The sequence below is a fragment of the Haplochromis burtoni genome, unplaced genomic scaffold, assembly GCF_018398535.1.
Source record: "Haplochromis burtoni strain Fernald_Lab_line unplaced genomic scaffold, NCSU_Asbu1 Contig_3, whole genome shotgun sequence".
In the NCBI taxonomy this organism is placed as follows: Eukaryota; Metazoa; Chordata; class Actinopteri; order Cichliformes; family Cichlidae; genus Haplochromis; species Haplochromis burtoni.
In genome coordinates this window covers 1050680-1067883 of record NW_024582364.1, presented here as the reverse complement: position 1 = coordinate 1067883, position 17204 = coordinate 1050680, and the positions used below count along the sequence as shown (strand labels likewise).

At 39.8% G+C, this 17204-nt stretch overlaps 1 protein-coding gene across 3 annotated transcripts in view; it reads left to right on the top strand.

The window, feature by feature from the left end:
• The window catches only part of tnr (tenascin R (restrictin, janusin)), a 198196-nt gene that overhangs the window by 165297 nt on the left and 15695 nt on the right, over nt 1-17204 (top strand). For all 3 annotated transcript variants that reach the window (XM_014332926.2, XM_014332928.2, XM_014332924.2), the window contains 2 exons: nt 1580-1723; nt 12363-12493. In XM_014332926.2, coding sequence (XP_014188412.1) covers nt 1580-1723; nt 12363-12493 — 275 coding nt within the window. The remainder of the gene's footprint in view (nt 1-1579; nt 1724-12362; nt 12494-17204) is intronic.

Genomic DNA, 17204 nt, shown 5'->3' with positions numbered 1-17204 from the left:
CACACACACACACACACACACACAGAGTCACACACACACACATATATATACATACATATAGTAGTACTGTAGTAGTGGCAGCATACAGTGCAATGAGAGTCATCGGTTGCATGTGAAGATGTGACAGGTACCATCACAGTTTTCCCATTAAGAAGTGAGATCAGTGCAATGAGTCCTTTGAGGCAATATAGATCCATTTGTCTTGCTTTCAGAACAGTTCATTATGCTTGGTTAAACTGCTTAGCCTTGGCAAAAACAATGCAGTTACTAGGCGGCATGCATTTCTGATGCAGCCCATGTCTTCAGCATCTGACAGCCATATCCAGACAGGTAAAAGATAGCCATATTGCTTGGCCCCTCAGAGCCAGTCTATAATGTGCTCCCTGAACCAAGTGGATGACTGCCAAGCAGCAGTAGGTACAGATATGGCTTAAAGACACTTGACATGCACACAACTAGAGCGCTGATATGTGTAGGTATAAAAGGTTTCCAAGAAATTGGATATTGTTTTACTAATAGGTCAATACAACACTCAACCAGTGTTATCTCATGCTGTTGTTATTTTTATAAACTGGCTGGGGAAAATGTAATGGGAAGCATCTTTCTCATTTGCACATGACCCCACGCAGTATGCCACGCCTGGAGTTATCCAGAGAAATTTGTATTACTCAGCTGTCGGAGTCTGAGTGTAAATTACACTCTGACTGACTGGATTGCAGCCAGATCATCACAGATACGGAGACAGCATCTATATGCTGGACACATATTTGGAAACCAGCCCCAGCCAAGGTTTAGAGAAGTGCAATGTAAGTTGTGGACAAATTCCCTTGAGTGTTAATGTACTAAACCAGGGTCAATAGTTAAATATTTCATTGTACATTGTCCTGCATGACAAAATAGTTTTTATTGATGGAAACACCCACATAAAATAAAATCCAAGCCATCGTGGTATCAGAGATTAATGGTATCACATGGACTACGAATAATATATACTTGTCTACTGTAATGTTTTAGATTAATTAAAATGCATCAGTGCTCTTGTGATGTTTCTGTATATAAAAGGATGAAGGAGAGACTGAAAAAGGTTCAAAATATCCAGAACTGCATCTATAAGATGCTTCAGAACATCGTGTAGATGACCTTCCATCATTGCCACCTTAATTTAATACTCCACAACCACAAATACTGCCAGTGAGCCTCTGAATGTGGCATTGTTTTTGTATTATTATCTTTCTTAGCCTGAGCACAGTGTCTTACATGGTTTCATAATATTAAAGTAAATAAGAGCTCTCTTAATACTGAATGTGTAATGTGTAAATCACTACACCATGGAGCCACACAGTTAGGAACAGAAAAATATAAAGTGCAATAAAAATTAAAATGAAATATTTCCAAGTTAAAATATTACTATGTACAATGTAGAAGAGAAAATAGTCCAGGTGTCACAAGGCGGAGTTATAAACTTTGATGTTTCCTGTGTTGGGAAACATTTTCAGAGATACACACTGCAATCTTTTTAGGATGGTTTAAATGTAGTAAACATTCATGTGTTTTCTGTGTTCTGTTTTTCATTTTCTAGTAACGGCTGATACTTTCCTCGTGGAAGGCAACAAGCAGGAACTGCAGCTGTCCAACCTCAAGCCAAGCACCACCTACTCTGTAGCCCTCTACGCCACCAAAGGACCGCTTACAAGTGGCACCGTCATCACCAACCTCCAAACCCGTATGTATCCGTTTGATTCGGCTAGTACAGTGGGCAGCTGACTCAGCAGCTAGCACTGCCGTCTGCAGAGCGTTCTTGCAGGCCTGAGTTTAGCCTACTGGGTCTGTGCAGGTGTCCTGGGCACATATAGTTTTATTTATAGCAAAAACTATCGTTATGTTAATTGTTAATTTTTCTGATACTTTTTTAATGACCAAGGGCAGCTGCTGCACTACCCTTGAAAAGTTGCAATGGATCATTCACCCCTCAAAGGGGATTAATAGAATTCAAAATAATCAGCTGTACTATTTCTTACAAAAAATATATATAATTAATTATAATTAACAGAGAAAACTGCTAGTGCATATCAATTTAATAAGTGAGCAAAATGGCAAAAACAAAATACTCATGCCACTGTTTTTCCTATTAATTGGTAACTAGATGGCAAGAAGGTGGGTCTTATATAATTCAGGCCTGTCACAGACTGACGCCTTAATGATACAAGAAGCAGTTATGTTATGTTATGTCGAACCCATAAAGGATAAAGAATACAGTGTCAGTTGGTTTAATTTCTGTCTGCATTAATATAGTTACACAGTAATGTGATTACTATTATTGGCACCTGCTGTATGAAACTATAGGAAAATATGACAATCAATATCAAGTAAAAAAAAAAATATATATATATATAATAAGAAAAAAACTACAACTGCATAACGAATGTTCCCTGAGGGATAGAGACAAGGTATACCACATCAGTATGTGCATTGGATCCTTGCAAGACCTGAAAAATTAACTTCAACGTGCCTGTCAAGGCCAATGAGAGTGTTGCTGGCACAAGAGGCTTCGCCCTCCCTAAGGGGTATTAAAGATGCTGCACAGTCTCATCTCCTCAATCTACACTGCACTTCACAGGCTCCTTAGGCAGTAAGGAGCTGACCTGTGTTATATCTAGTTTCCTTCCCTCATTGGTTATATGCATAACACCCAGCCCCCTTTCAGTTGCAACCAGTGATACCCAGGCAGATAGATTAGGATGACTTGGCCCTAAATCAGCAGCTGTAGCAACAACTTGTGTGAGTAAAGGAGGTGAACACATCCACAGTGGCCAAATCGTTTCTGTATCTGTTCTCCGTGCACCGCATTCTTTCTCTGGAAGGAGCTGAAATCCATTCAGTGGTTTAGAACTCTCAGTTTATGAGGCGCCTTTAGGGATAGCAGCTTATAGCACCATATTTAAATAGGCTGACAGAGAGAAAGAGAGAGTGGGGCAAAGGGCAGTTTATCCTAACACTGAATATATGTGAATATGGGGGTATTGTCACGGTCTACATCGTGGTGCAGAAATAAAAATTGCAGTGGGATTGAGGCTGTAAAAATGCCTCAGCTCTAACGGAGTGATATACTACCTTTCCTCGTCCTGCCAAACAAAATTCACATATTTGTTTTTGCCCAGCCCTGCCCTGCATGTTCATGTTGAAAGGAACTTTGTCTCTCCAAAAGAAGCAGTGTGGTCAGGTAGTGTGGACTGCCTGACCACACTGGGATAACCATGCATTATTAATTACAGAGTCCAACTTCAACTCTGGAAAGAAACTTTCTAACTGGGAGGAAGATGGTATTTCTCTTGGTTTGAACCTCAGCGATTGTAAATCTATTATCAGCAGGACTGCGTGAGTGCTGGCTGGATGAGCCAATTCTCCCAAATCAATAGCTCATAGAGGTAGTTCAGGGGCCAGAAGCCCTCTGTCATGATGGGTGCCGACGATGCCATGAGCCACAAGCAAGACTCCGAATGAGAGAGCACAATATTTTTATGCCGTTATCCAGTACACAAAAGGACTGCTTCGATGAAATTAGGACTTGCAATGAAAATAAGGTTCTTTCAAATCTAACCAGCTCCTTGTGCACGGTGACTCCAACCCCCTGACATGCAGTTAGCATTCTGAACTGAAAGTACTTATTTAACATGGTTATCTCATGGCTCAGAGGGCTCTTTCAAAATAATGAAATAGTAGCTGTGGGTCTTTGGAGTGGGAACTATTGGAACCTTTTCTCCAGCAGAGTTTAGATTTCTTCCCTCACCTCAGGAGCAAAAGTTGATTGTGCCGTTGACGAGGTAATGCCAGGTGCCTGTTCAGTTGAAGTATCCTTGGACTATAGATCCTGCCATGCACTGTGCGGTGCACACATGGAACAAAGGTGCCCTCTCAGAAAGTCTGTTGAGCATTGCCTTTTGTGGACAAGAACTGTCACTGTTGGATAGCGAGGACCATCAACAAGAAGAAGAGAAAGAACCCAAAGCTTTGAATTGAACCTCCCTATTGCTCTGGTCAGCAGAGGCTCCACCCTCGAACCCCACAGCACCCAAAGAATTCACTGCTGCCTGATGCCAGACACTCGAGGACCCAGTCCTCCCGTGTCAGTGTGATGGCTGTTTTGGTGGCTCAAGGGTGTAACATTAGCACTATAATATTAGAAAGGTGGCTTTAACCTTTTAACTGAAACCAAGCAGAGCCTTTTGCTTGATGAACTTAAGATGTAAAACGATTGCTTACTATCTAAAAGAAAAACAACAATAAAAACTGGACTGTTTTGAACTTGTCCAGTCCTGATGTTAATGGCACTAAAACCAGAGACATGAAATCTGCCAATGAAGAAAGGAATTCTGTAGACATTTAAGAGCTCGACCGCAGTGGAAAGTAAGAGTGGGAGAAACTACCAGCTGACAGGTGCAAAAAGTCATCAGTGTTGTTTATACAGCTCACTGCATTCTTGCCTTTTAGGGCTCCAAGATCACTGCTGTTGGATGAAGGCAATGCTGGCTGGCGAACTCACCTGCATATCAAAGTCACACTAGCTGCAGAAGCTCTGATGGGTGAACAAGCAACACAAAAACAATATTGAAAAGAGGGAATTCTGTCTTTTTACAGCCCTCATGATATGTTTACCCTAAAATCTGCTCCTTTGTATCAGGATTATAACATTAAACTTTATCTGCACCATCTGCTGCTTTGATATCCCACCCACCCACCCCCATTTATTGCAAACACAAATCTGCTCCAACTTAAGAAATATGATTTAACAATAAGTAGCTGTAATGTTTAAATAATTCAGTATTTACTGCAGTGTGTTTTTCTTGCCTTATTCATATTCTGCGCACTAAATCCTGACAAATAACCAAAGTTATTGACTTACTTATGCTGATGTTACCATGAAGCTACCTATTTGTTACAATGGTATTGCCCACTTTGTACCACTCTTGTAAAGGGCTACCTTTACCATCTATCATGACAAGTTTTTTGCATGCATGCATCAAAGTTTGGAACAAAAAGACTAACAGCAAGAATTTCAGGCATACTTAATATTGTGATGGATTGTTTCACAGTGCCAGTCAGGTGTATGTACACCTTTATTACATAATTTCCTCAGGGATTAATAATGTATTCTGATACTGATTTAAATAGCTTTGATTCTTTTTCAAACCTGCTGCAGAGAGTCTGTATTCTGCCTGACGGTAGATGTGGTGAAACAGTCGTTATGTGATGAGGATTAAACTCATCCCTGCTCCACCTCCACCTGTTCCCCACAGTAAATTCACGTGTGTCGCCTGCTCCACTGAAAGGAAAGTTAGGGGTGAAGGAATTGTTCTAGTTTAGCTGAGTTGCAGCTCTGTAAACTTAGATTTTTCTTCCAGGGGAAAAAAAATAAAAAAAATAGTCAGCAGAGGAGTTCACATCCCCTATGGGATATGAGCACCAGAGATGCCTGTCCTGCACTGCAGCAGATACGAACTACTGGAAATGGAAACAAGCTCTGACAATGTATGAGAGCAAGGCTCCAGACACTTCAAAACATGTATGTGGGCTCAGGAAAATTAGGTGTGCCTGCATCCATGTCAATGCGGCATATGCATATAGTAACTCATACATAAACAAATGTTCTTGGCAGTTTAAGGTGCTTCTAATTTTGAAACAGTAGCTCTGCTTGTGCATCACGTACCTCTGCTTCTCGAGAAAACAAAACAAGAAGGATGGAAACGCGCGCTCCTGCCCCGGTTAGAATCCCTCATATAATAGAAGCTGGGAAATTGCTGTGATCCAGGCAACGCCACGGAGTGAGCGAAGAGGACAAGGATTTTGTTTTGTTTTGAATGTCCTGTCTTATTGGATTAAGAAAACGGTCGGGTGCTTCCCTTTTGTTGGTGTCCTTCTCTGAGTGGAACAGACTAAATGTATTCTCGCTGTGCCAATCTGGAGGAAATATTCTCAGGTGGGGAAGACAGAAAAGAGGAAAAGGCATTTGCAGAGGACTCGGTGTATTCATTCAGAAATGTATTTGATCTATTCTGCCCTACATTAAAAGAGCATAAAGCCACAGAAATTAGCAAAGCTGAATTCTGTTAAATTTGTAGATGAGAAAATAAGTTTCTTCCTTCTCTTTTCTACTGTACTTCTGTTCTGTCCACTTATATATCCACTACTTTTTCTCTTGAGTTTTGCCCGAATTCACAAAGGGACTAAAATCAATTTGAGTTTTTGACAGTGTCGGCCTCACAGTGCACACGTACTGTATACAGTAGGCTCTATTCACACAGCTGTGTGCTGTGTGGCCCTGTGAGCTCTCAAACGCACAACAATTAAGTCTTCTGCCTTCCAGGACTGATGATGACATGTCTCAGCAGGGGGAGCCTCAGTCAACCTCAGCTTCAAAGAGCTCTTCCAGTGTTGTTAATTAAACTTCCTAATTGAAACCTTAAAGCGCGGTTCTGTTCCTCTCTCACAGCTTGCATTCTCACGCTGTTGCACTCCAGCCGAAAATGTCAAGTTGCGAATGAGCTGGGAGAAAAGATGAGACCTTTGATTGTTTTGGTCAGCTACTCCGGCTTTGGATCTATTGCTGTGCCACCCTGCCTACTCCCATTATCTTTTTTTTCTGCTTTTTTTCTTTTGTTTTGAATACTTTGTTCTTGTGTCTGTCTACTTGATCACAGGGTTGAGAATTACTGCTCTGTGTATTTTTTATGCAGTAAGCCTGTGAGTAGGTTTTGTCTAGAGCACAAATACTGCTGACTAAAATGTTTTACACAGAAAGATCATACTGTTAAATTTGTAAAGGTACTCTCACGTTGCACTCATAGATATATTGATTAGCGTGGAATTAAATAAGTTAACAAGTTCTTTTAAACTAAGAATGAATCCATAAAGGTTCAAATAGAAGCTGCAGTTCCTGTCTACCTGATACAAACACATATACATGTCCAAAAGGTCAGTAAAAGTTTTAGATGTCAGGTTTTCACTTTTCTTCTATGCCTGCTGAGCACAGCACAGACAAAAGTGTGGAAAAAGAGATGAGGCTCATCCACAGTTAATATTTATTTAATCATTTATTTATTTTTTTTCGGGTGGTGGCACAGTACTTTTTGGATTCCCCAAGCCTGTTAACCACAGATGAAAGTTTTTTGTTGTCAGAAGAGGCAGTTTTGGCTCCCCACAGGCAGATATTTAAGCTAAAAGGCTAGAAAATAAGGGATTTTGCTGAAGGTGGCCGCATAAGCCTGTAGGTTGCAGCACCGGGACTTTTCTCTCAGATGTGTCTGAACCCACTAGCTGAGAAGAGCTTGGCACGTTTCTCAAGCAGCAGCAATCCTTGCTGCAGGCAGCTCTGGTTTATACTGTAGTTCTTCACCGAGTGCCGCTATTACACAACCGTAATCTTTATTCTTCAGGCAAATGATGCATTTTGGACACTTTTATCGTCTTGCTTCCTCAAAAGCCTGCACTGTTAAATGTTTTATGGGAAAATAGAACATCGTATATATCGTATATTGTGTTTTTAGTATAATATCTAATAATATGCACTAAAGCCGTCAAGACATCCTTTTCTTGTCGTTTAAATATTGTCCGTGCATCATAAATGATTTGTTAACAGACAGAAATGCTGCTTTTTATCTCAGCTGGTTAGAGGGAATGGATGTGTTTGATTGACAGCAGCCTGCAGACTTTCCGAGTGTCTTTGCTCCACCGTAGGACACAAAATACTCACATCTAGTGAATTTTGCAAGTTTGTTTACTTCTCAAGTTCCACCAACTGACCAGCTAATTGGCAATACATCCTACAAACTGACTTTAATGGAGCACCTTTTGCCATAAGATGTTTGTTTCAGTTTATATCCTTAAAGAAGCCACACGTGTGTTCTTGTTTAATAGTTAGATAAGAAAAAGACTTGAGCAGAAAAGCTAACATTAGTTATTCAAGGTGTTTAGTCCTTGTGTTGTGCAGCAGGTTGCTGTCTGGCTCAGTGTGACTGATTTGCATACAAAGGCAAAACTGGGGTGTGAGCAATTGTGAAAACAAAAGATATGACATACACATTTATTTTATTTCCAAATGTTTTTGTTCTCCAAAAGGAAACGGAGAAAAAAGTGACTGACCGGGCACGTATGTATACCGGAGTAGACAGTTGGACTTTAAAAGATAATAACACAGTGTTGTCTTGGCCATCATCGCTCCATCTGTGAGTTTTATCCAAGTAGCATTTCCTTACATTTGACTTCATAAACACAAATGAATGGCCTATACATCATCCAGACACCATCACTCACTCGTAAACTGGCACAGGGATGTGATATACACTCAAAAAAAGAAGAGTCACTTCCTCCCTCTTGTCTCATTGCAACAAATTGCTGGTGCCCATGCTGCCCTTCCCATCTGCCGCTCTGTGTGTGCTTATTTTTTTTCCTCCTCTGGAATTGTTTACAACGTGTGTTAATGAGTCATTAGATGTAGCCAAACCTATTCATCCCAATCCCATTGTTCAAACCTCGTCATCCAAAGATAGAGCGCCAGAGCTGCCAGGAACTGTGAAACACCTGCTCGGCCGCACTCCATGCAAAGGTTTAATTGGAGGGAGAGCCTGAAAGAGAGAGAGACAAGGGGACAGATTTAGCTGGAGATGGAAGAGAAAGGGGAGAATAAAGACGAGCTAAATGATGGTTGTTATATTTCTATGAATCAGAAGCTCCACTCTCACCTGTCCCCTACGCAGCTATAATCCAGCCGCAGTGTTCATCAGAACGGGGGAATGAAAAGAAGAATAGATAAACTCCATTGTTTCTGCAGCACGCTGAAAGAGAGTGACAGCCTGTCAGATAAGGAGGACAAGAGGAGGTGGGCAAAGGATGGGAAAACGAGAAGAAGAGTGAAACATAAGCGCTAATGGAGATAAGGAAAGTGGAAGGCCCCGGGTTGATGTGGACGTGGGAGAAAACAGACAAAGGGACAAGGAGGAAAAGCAGACATAAGATGCAGAGGAGATCAATAAACTTAATGCAATGAGAGGAGGTTGCCACGTCACCCTGGACTTCTGCAAAGTGCCTCTTCTGTCTTAAAGCGGACGACTCACTCCTCTCACCCTAAAACATCCCCCCGTCAGCGTGAGTCTGCCTATCACCTTCTGTGAGAGAAGGCACCCTGCATCTCTCAGGAGGTTATCAGCTCAGGTACACGCAGTTAATTACCGAGCTGTCATTGATCTTTCCACATGTGTACACACAAAAGGATTTAACTGACAAGTGTGCGGGGAAGCTGGTGCTGAGGATTTTCTTTGTATTTGCAAAGTTTTATGAAGTCTGGGTTCAGTTTTGGGGCTTGATGTTGAGCTCAGAGTTAACTCCCCAGCTCTTCTAATCCTTGGAGTCCTAAAAACTCATGTTAATTTCCCTACAGAGGACGAATAGAAGAGAAAAAAGGGGGGGGCGGCTATCAAAAGCAAGGAAATCAGACAGAGGGAATCGGAAGAAGAGACGGCCATGTAGAGGATATCTTTATTTCTTATTCACAGAGGTGACATTGGACTGCTGAGCGCACAAAGCTCAGCACTTCATTTGTTTCAGTCCTCCCTAACACTGAGCGCTGTTGCGTGAGTGTCTGACGATGTGCCCCAGAGTCATGATGTAACTCCAAGAAACCGATTTTCCAAATAGAGGGTCATCTATTTTATATTATGCACTAAAATAAGGTTGGAGCATGTCGGTGCTTCCGCGACATGTCAGAAGATCAGATATTGGCTTAAAAAGGGTGATGTAAGGTTTGGAAACTGAGGTGAGTCTTCTTGTGATGTGGTTAAAGTAGCAACAAAGGCACTGTAATCAGGCCTTGTTTAAAACCGTGCAGGGACCCAGAATATTCTTGGATGATGTAATGTAATGTGCGGTAAAACTTGGGTGGGCTTGCTGATCAAGGGTTTGAATGCTTTTTGAGGCTGTGATATGCAGCGGCTAAACATGGAAAAATATCTCGCTGCTCTTTTTAGCCGGCCCTAAAGGGAATCAGGAGTGCTGATGTGGAGATTTTAGAGTACACACCTCCTGGAGTACATTTAAAGTGTACAAGTACCTCCTCTTTTCTTTTCTGTTGTTAATTTCTTAGAAGGTAGAGATGGTGAGGTGTGCTTTGAATTTTTTTGTTTATTCTATTAGCTTATGGCTATAAATTTAGTTGTAAGATGCCAAAATCATCACTGGTCATAAAGCATTAAGGTGGACACACTGGACTCACTTGGACATGTCGATGCTACAGTATTGTTTAGTCTGTGGTTTTAGTCCATTGTTAGGTGCTTTCGGAAATATACAACGTATAATTCAGGTTTTGTGGCCATAAATGAGACCTTATAAGGATTTTTATATGATGCTGTAGGTGCATAAGCCATAAAAAATGGCTCATTTTAGCCCATTGGCAGGTGATCAGTTTAGAAATTACATCAAACACTATGTTGCAGTATTTTTTAGATCTTTTCAACATTTACATAAAACAAATGAATAACACATACGTTGGTCGTCGTACCAAGGGTTCAATATCACAGATGCTATGAAAGGTAAAAAGGAAATTAGAGTTCTGCTATCGTTTGCAGTCTGTAGGCAGCTCAGGACTGTGTCATTCTGTGATTCACATCGATTCTCCGTAGGCAGATATAAAACATACAACAGAATTTAACAACCACTAAAGAAAGAGCACACCTAGAACATTTTGCCATCAAGTTGTGCATTTATCAGACTCACTGCTTCCATCTGTAAAAGTTGCTTTGAAGCAAGCTAATGGTCATTTACAATGATAATATGTGATGTGGAAAAGGTGTAGCTGTGGCTCAAGTTTGCCTGCTCGTCTCCTGACTGTGTCAGAGTTCACAGATGGACAGACAGAGAGATTTTGTGTGTTATATGTAATGAATGTGAAAAGAACATTTGAAAAGCTGGATGTCGGGGATGGTGTGTTCACTATGAGCCTTTTTGTCCAAGATGAATAAATTAATGATGTCATCTCGCACCATAGATATACAAATTCACAATTACAAAAGCAACAGAATCTGACTGAAGAGCACAATAGGGGCCTTTATAATAAAATTGGCATCTTTTAAATGCTTAGAGTATATATACAGAAAACTTTTATGGTCTCGTAGTGTAAGTACTAAAAAGCTGTATCATAGACTTTCATTCTTTTGAATAAAAAAAAGACTAAATGAGTCACACAAATTAAGCGGATGACACATCCCTTCATACATCAGTGCAGCACAGTAAATATTTGGCATATTACACTGCAGCTCAAAATGAGCCGTTGACTCCTGTCTGAGTAACATTTTTTTTTCGAAATAACATATGAAATACTGACGTATGGACTAAAACAAATTACTGTGCATGATCTCTTCATTTTGTTAACACTAAGAGATATGTGGTAATGGCAGCCTCATCCTTCTTCATGGAGATCAGCAGCGCTGCACTTGTGGTTAAGTGGCAGAAAAATCTAAATAATTAAACCCTTTCAAGATGGCCTTCAGCAGTACTGGCATGAATGCAATTTATATCTTAACACTCGAGACTCTTTCATCTGAGCTTCTGAGGTTTTATTAGAAGGCTGGATCACTGCCACTTTTCTTCGTCTACTGCTTGTTCTGTCCATAAAGAGAAAACCTGAGCAGGCAGCGGAGGCTGTAGTTTTATCCAAACAAAGAGATGAGCTTCAGAGATGTCATTTTTTGTACCCATCTGCATCTCCTAGCTTTGCTCAAGCTCCTCAAACTGCAGGGGTGGTACTTGGACAATGCACTCGACACCAGTGTACCATATCACTACTGGACCAATAAAATATAAAGGTAGTGAACATTTTAATAACAGTCTTGAGTAATAAATCAAGATCTCAGTGGGTATTTACTCTGTAAGACTCAACCCGTCAAAAAATAGCCAGAAAATTATGATTTTTTTGGAACTGAGATGTTTATTAACCCTTATAACAAAATCCACATTTTTTTGCTATATCATGTTGTGTATAATATATTTGTATTATGTATTGATTATATATTTTTTGTATCGCATTTAATACATTGGGCGTTTTTGGCAACTTTTTGTTAACAACAATGTTAATTTTATATTTTAAAAAAAAAAGAGTTTTGTCCATAACATTTTGAAATTATGGCAAGTATTGATCATGTTGCTGAGATAGAGGTCTAGGAAACAGCAAAAATATGATACAAAAGGCATTATAGGGTTAAGAACAGCATTATTATGTGCAGTATGAGCACCAGTAGAAGTCTTTTCACCGTTACCTAAATGTCTTGCAAACCTTCTTCACGAGTGTCAAAGTAATGTGTTTTCTCTGTTTCTGATAGCCATGGATGCACCCGTGAACCTGACAGCCAGTGAAGTGAATCACCGCAGTGCTCTCATTTCATGGCAGCCGCCCATTGCAGAAATAGACAACTACATGCTCACCTACAAGACACCCGACGGCAGCCGTAAAGTAAGTGGCATAACCCGCTCGCCTCAACTCGACCCCCTAAACCTGAGCTCCACTGGTAGTGCTGGTTCCTATTTTTTGTATAGCATAATTAACCTGTATTCTGATATTTGCAACCTATTTAAATGAAACGACGAGCAGTGTCTAAAAGGCGAGTCTATCCGATCTTGTCACAGTCTCGGTTCCATCAGATATCGGATGGAAGGGGCTGGTCCACTTACTGATTCAAAGTAAACCCCACGTCGAACCATGAACCTGCTGCAGCTTCAGTTGGTAACTGAATGTGAAAAAAATGATAAGTTGTTGATTTGACTAAAATGTTGTTTGTTTGGAGAGTTTTTAGTCTGGAAACAAAACAAGAGAACTACTTGTAACAGTAAAGCCAGAGGCTTCATGTGAAGGAGTATTATTCCCAGTATCCACAGAATCCACACACAGGACAAAGATCTTCCTGTATGTATTTATCTTATTTTCTTTTTTCATTTTCCTATTTTCCTTATTTTTTTCTCTCCCCTCATTAAATAATATCATCTTTTAAACCAAATAAAGCTGAAGACATCCACCCAGCACTCCCACTCTCATGCACTTTCTATTTTAGTGTTTATACTAATGTGGTATATTTTGACCTTTTTTCCTTGTGGTTCCTCCTTTTTGTTTCGAAATGAAATGAAATATTACAATAAAATGTTTGTGTAACTTGTATAACAGAGATTTTTGAACACTGGCTTAACAGCAAAGAGCTATTTGAAATTTAAAGAATTAGTGGAGTAAATAGTGGCATCGCTTGGATTCAATCAAATCTGAGATCTCATCCAACCACGGAATACACAGCCGCAGTTTTCCAAGACATAGGTGTGAGTCTGGTGTTCATTTCATGTAGGTGTGCATGCGTTGCAAGCTACACCTCATTAATTGGAACATACACTTTAACTTGGTGTACACTTAAAATCATATGCACGCATACACATACATTTTGATAGATGTCCTCTGTAGCCTGCAGCTACACGCCCACAGTGAAACAGATAGCACACAGACAGAGAAGAGCAGCCAGCAGAGACTCTCATCAAACAGATCACAGCACAGCCATCGGACCCCCTCCCCGTAGGGGTCAAGCATCCAGCCTGGTAATATCTCCCTCTCGTTGTATTCGTCAGCGGGCAGTTCTTGCAGACACAGTCTCGTATCGTGTCCTCGATAATGACAAATGCACGAGCATCGCTGTCATCGATTGTAAACTGTCAACAACAAATTCTGACAATATTTACTGATGTCATAGACGAAGATGTGACTATATTCACTGCTCCTATTGAAATATCAGCCAGTTAAACTGCATTTGTGACCAAAGCTCATGCCATCATTGCCCCAACAATGAACCCTGTTTCTTTTGTAAGGTTATTAAAAATGAATAAATAAACGAACAACAGAACCGAATGATCCTCCTCAAGAGTTATATACATGCCATGGAGGATGATTGGATGTTAATTGCTCAGGTGTAATCAACAGCAAATGCATCGGAAAGATGATAATTCATGTCAGATGTGTTGAAACCTCTTTTTGGAAAGTGCGAATTTAGTGAAATTAATACACCGAGTTAAGCAGTGATCAGGAAAGAATATTAATGCAGAATCACAACTTCATGATAATCCCTTTAAAGTTCTAATTTTATCTTTCAATCAGGTAAAGCCCCTTGTTGGGGAGCGGTCACGCATTCAGGGACAGACACACTCACACAGTGAAATTGCCTGTCAAATAGAGATATGATTATAATGTGCCTCGGTAGAGACGTTGTTTATTTTGATTAAATGTTTTGATGTGGCTCAGTAACGGTAATAAAGCACATTAGCGAGAGCCATGTGGTCAAAACAAGCACAAAGATCCATACTGATGTACTGTAATGATGACCTACCACAGGCCTTGCTCTCTCAGACAAACACAGACACACACACACACACGCAAATTGACCTTGCAAGTGTGGCACTGCTGTGCGGTTGTCCATCGGGTGTCACTCATGCACAAAGAATGCAGTCTGACTCTTGAGATGAGCTCTTTTATGAGATTTTACACAAGCAAAGCTCTTTCTTAGATCAAGAATCTCTCTGCTGACCCTGTTCTCTGTGTTTCTGTCCTTTTTCCCACAGTAATGGTTTGTTTTCAAACACAGAATCAACATTTCATGTACTAGTTTTAACACTTTGCTTTCATGTGCATTAATAACTCCATGAATTTTCTGAACACACTGTAAAAAATACATACAAATATACATTTGAAGACATAGTGGAAAAACAGGAACTTTGTCTCATGTAATTGTTTGTCTATTACTTAATTACTTTTCTATTAATAACAGGAATCGTTATCAGTAGGAAAAGCTGTAAAACTTATGAAAATACAGTTAAAAGTAAATGACTCCTTCACATTTTCCAGAGCCGTCCAGTGGCTTCTTCTGGCCCCCAAGCCTTATATTTGATATCCCTGATTTAAGGCATGTAAACATAGCCGAGGTGACCCTAAACTTCAAACTGGGAATTGGAAATGGGGGAAACCGCAGAAGATCATCGCTGAACACTCAACACATTAAACCTTAAGGGAGGTGGGTTAAAGCTGAAGCTGGTGACACTCCTGTCTGCTCAGAACGCAAGTCTGACGCTACGGTTCATGTAAGCTCACAGAAATTAGACATTTGGACAGATTACAAAAACTTTGGCTGTCTGCATGAGTCTCGATTTTTGCTGGGACGTTCAGATAGCAGGTAAACTATTTGGAGTAAACAACAGAAAAAGCATTGGCCTATCTTGCTTCATATGGTCAGCTCATCCTGGTGGATAAAAAGAAAGTGAACTTCTTACTGGATTTAAAAAAAATATGCAATTAAGATTTACTTACCTAAATGTTGATTACACATATATATATGCCACACACTCCAAGCGCTTGGAAGGTAGTCAAGTGGAAAGAGGGCATTTCAGCAGTGATCTCAAAAATCCATAGTGGCCATAATTTAATTTTCTTTATTAATAATAATAATAATAATAATAATAATAATAATAATAATAATAATAATAATAATAATAATGATGATGATGATAATAAAGTGCCATCAAGGTGCTGAAGTATTTATGTTAATTAGCGACAGATGGCATGACCTGCTGCAGACGATGCTTTTGCAAAAAGTGAGCAATGGTCAGCACTAAACCAAAAAGCTGCTACCTGAACAAGCTAAACACTCCTCTTACTGTTCTAGAGGAGAGATGGAGAAATGTTCCTATCTTTAAAAACTGACACATAAGCTGCTTAAAATTTCCAGCTGTGACTTCACTCATTTTGTATCTTGGTTGTTCTTACGCTTCATTATAACTCCAAATACACTCTTTCAGAGACAGAGAGGAAAAGAAAGCTATTTAGCTATTTAAGTCACTTTGACATTTATTTATTTTTTTACAAAGTATGCCTTGTAGCATTTTTTATTGTGTAATAGAAAAAAATAAGCTAACAGATTTAGAAATTGTTTTCATTTTATAGGCAAACTGAGGGTTTCTATAATCTTTTGAAGATGATTTCAGACAATGTGCAAAATTAAGCTTTTCCAGCCCCACACAGCTGGTATAAATGATATATGTGCATATTTATGTAAATAAGCTGAAAAATTGTATTTCCATACTTTGGGAGCGGTTGTGTGGAGGAATGTGGAGATGCATGATTTCAGATATACCTCTCTGGGGTTTTATAGTACAACTGCTGGTGTAATGCCACATGATATGAGGAAAAATCAATATAGGTCAATATACACACACAAAAGCTATATATGTACATCTGTTTCTTCAGACATCAGGCAACAATGTCCTGGGTGTTTTTCCAGATGTTAATGACTGGAAAGAGTTCAGAGACTTAACCGAGTTAGCAATGTGAGAAAGATCAGATTAGTCCAGAGCTGAGTGAGTGAAGTGTGAAGAGTTTACAGCTAAAAAAAATAAAAGCTTTAGGAATTTCACTGGAGACTGACTCTCTGCTGCTAAACATCACAGTCCATTTCATCCTCAGGAGCCTGATGAGCGCTGTGTGTTAACATTGCCAGATGGGATACAGATTCGAGAAATGTATAATTTAGCAAACTGAATAATAAAAAGAAATAAATAAAAACTTGCGGTTCATCTTTTACAAAGCAAACTCTCTTACTGTGAAAGGCTGCGTGCTCTTTTTGCAGACTTTTGAGTATTTGCTCCTCTTTTCGACCACAATTTGCGGTTGTTATTTTTAAGCCCTCACTAAGTTAAACAGCAACATCCTGACATGTTGTCATCTCCTGCTCACGTTGCATCACAGGACGCGCATCCAAAAACACCGGCAGATCACATTTGACGCCACGCACGAAAAGATTAAGGTGGCAAGTGAGCCTCGAGCGTTGTCTGTGTTTGTTTTAAAAGGCAAAAGCAATTATCCTCCCTCGGGCTTATTTGCTTTATCTAAAAAGCAATCTATTTAGACAGATATGGCAGCGAAGTTTCAGTTGCTTTGTTTCAGTTTCAGTTGCTTTATTCAAAATCCAAGCTCTTTTAAAGCCTTGAAAACACCACATTAAAATTCAAGCATTTTCAAGTATTTCAGCACCTGTGTGAACCCTGTCTTTTATCATTTATTCAGATGTGATGATTTATTTATTCATTCTTTGTTCACTGCTATGAGCTGCGTAAACAACGATTGCTCATAGCATCATGAATTTAGG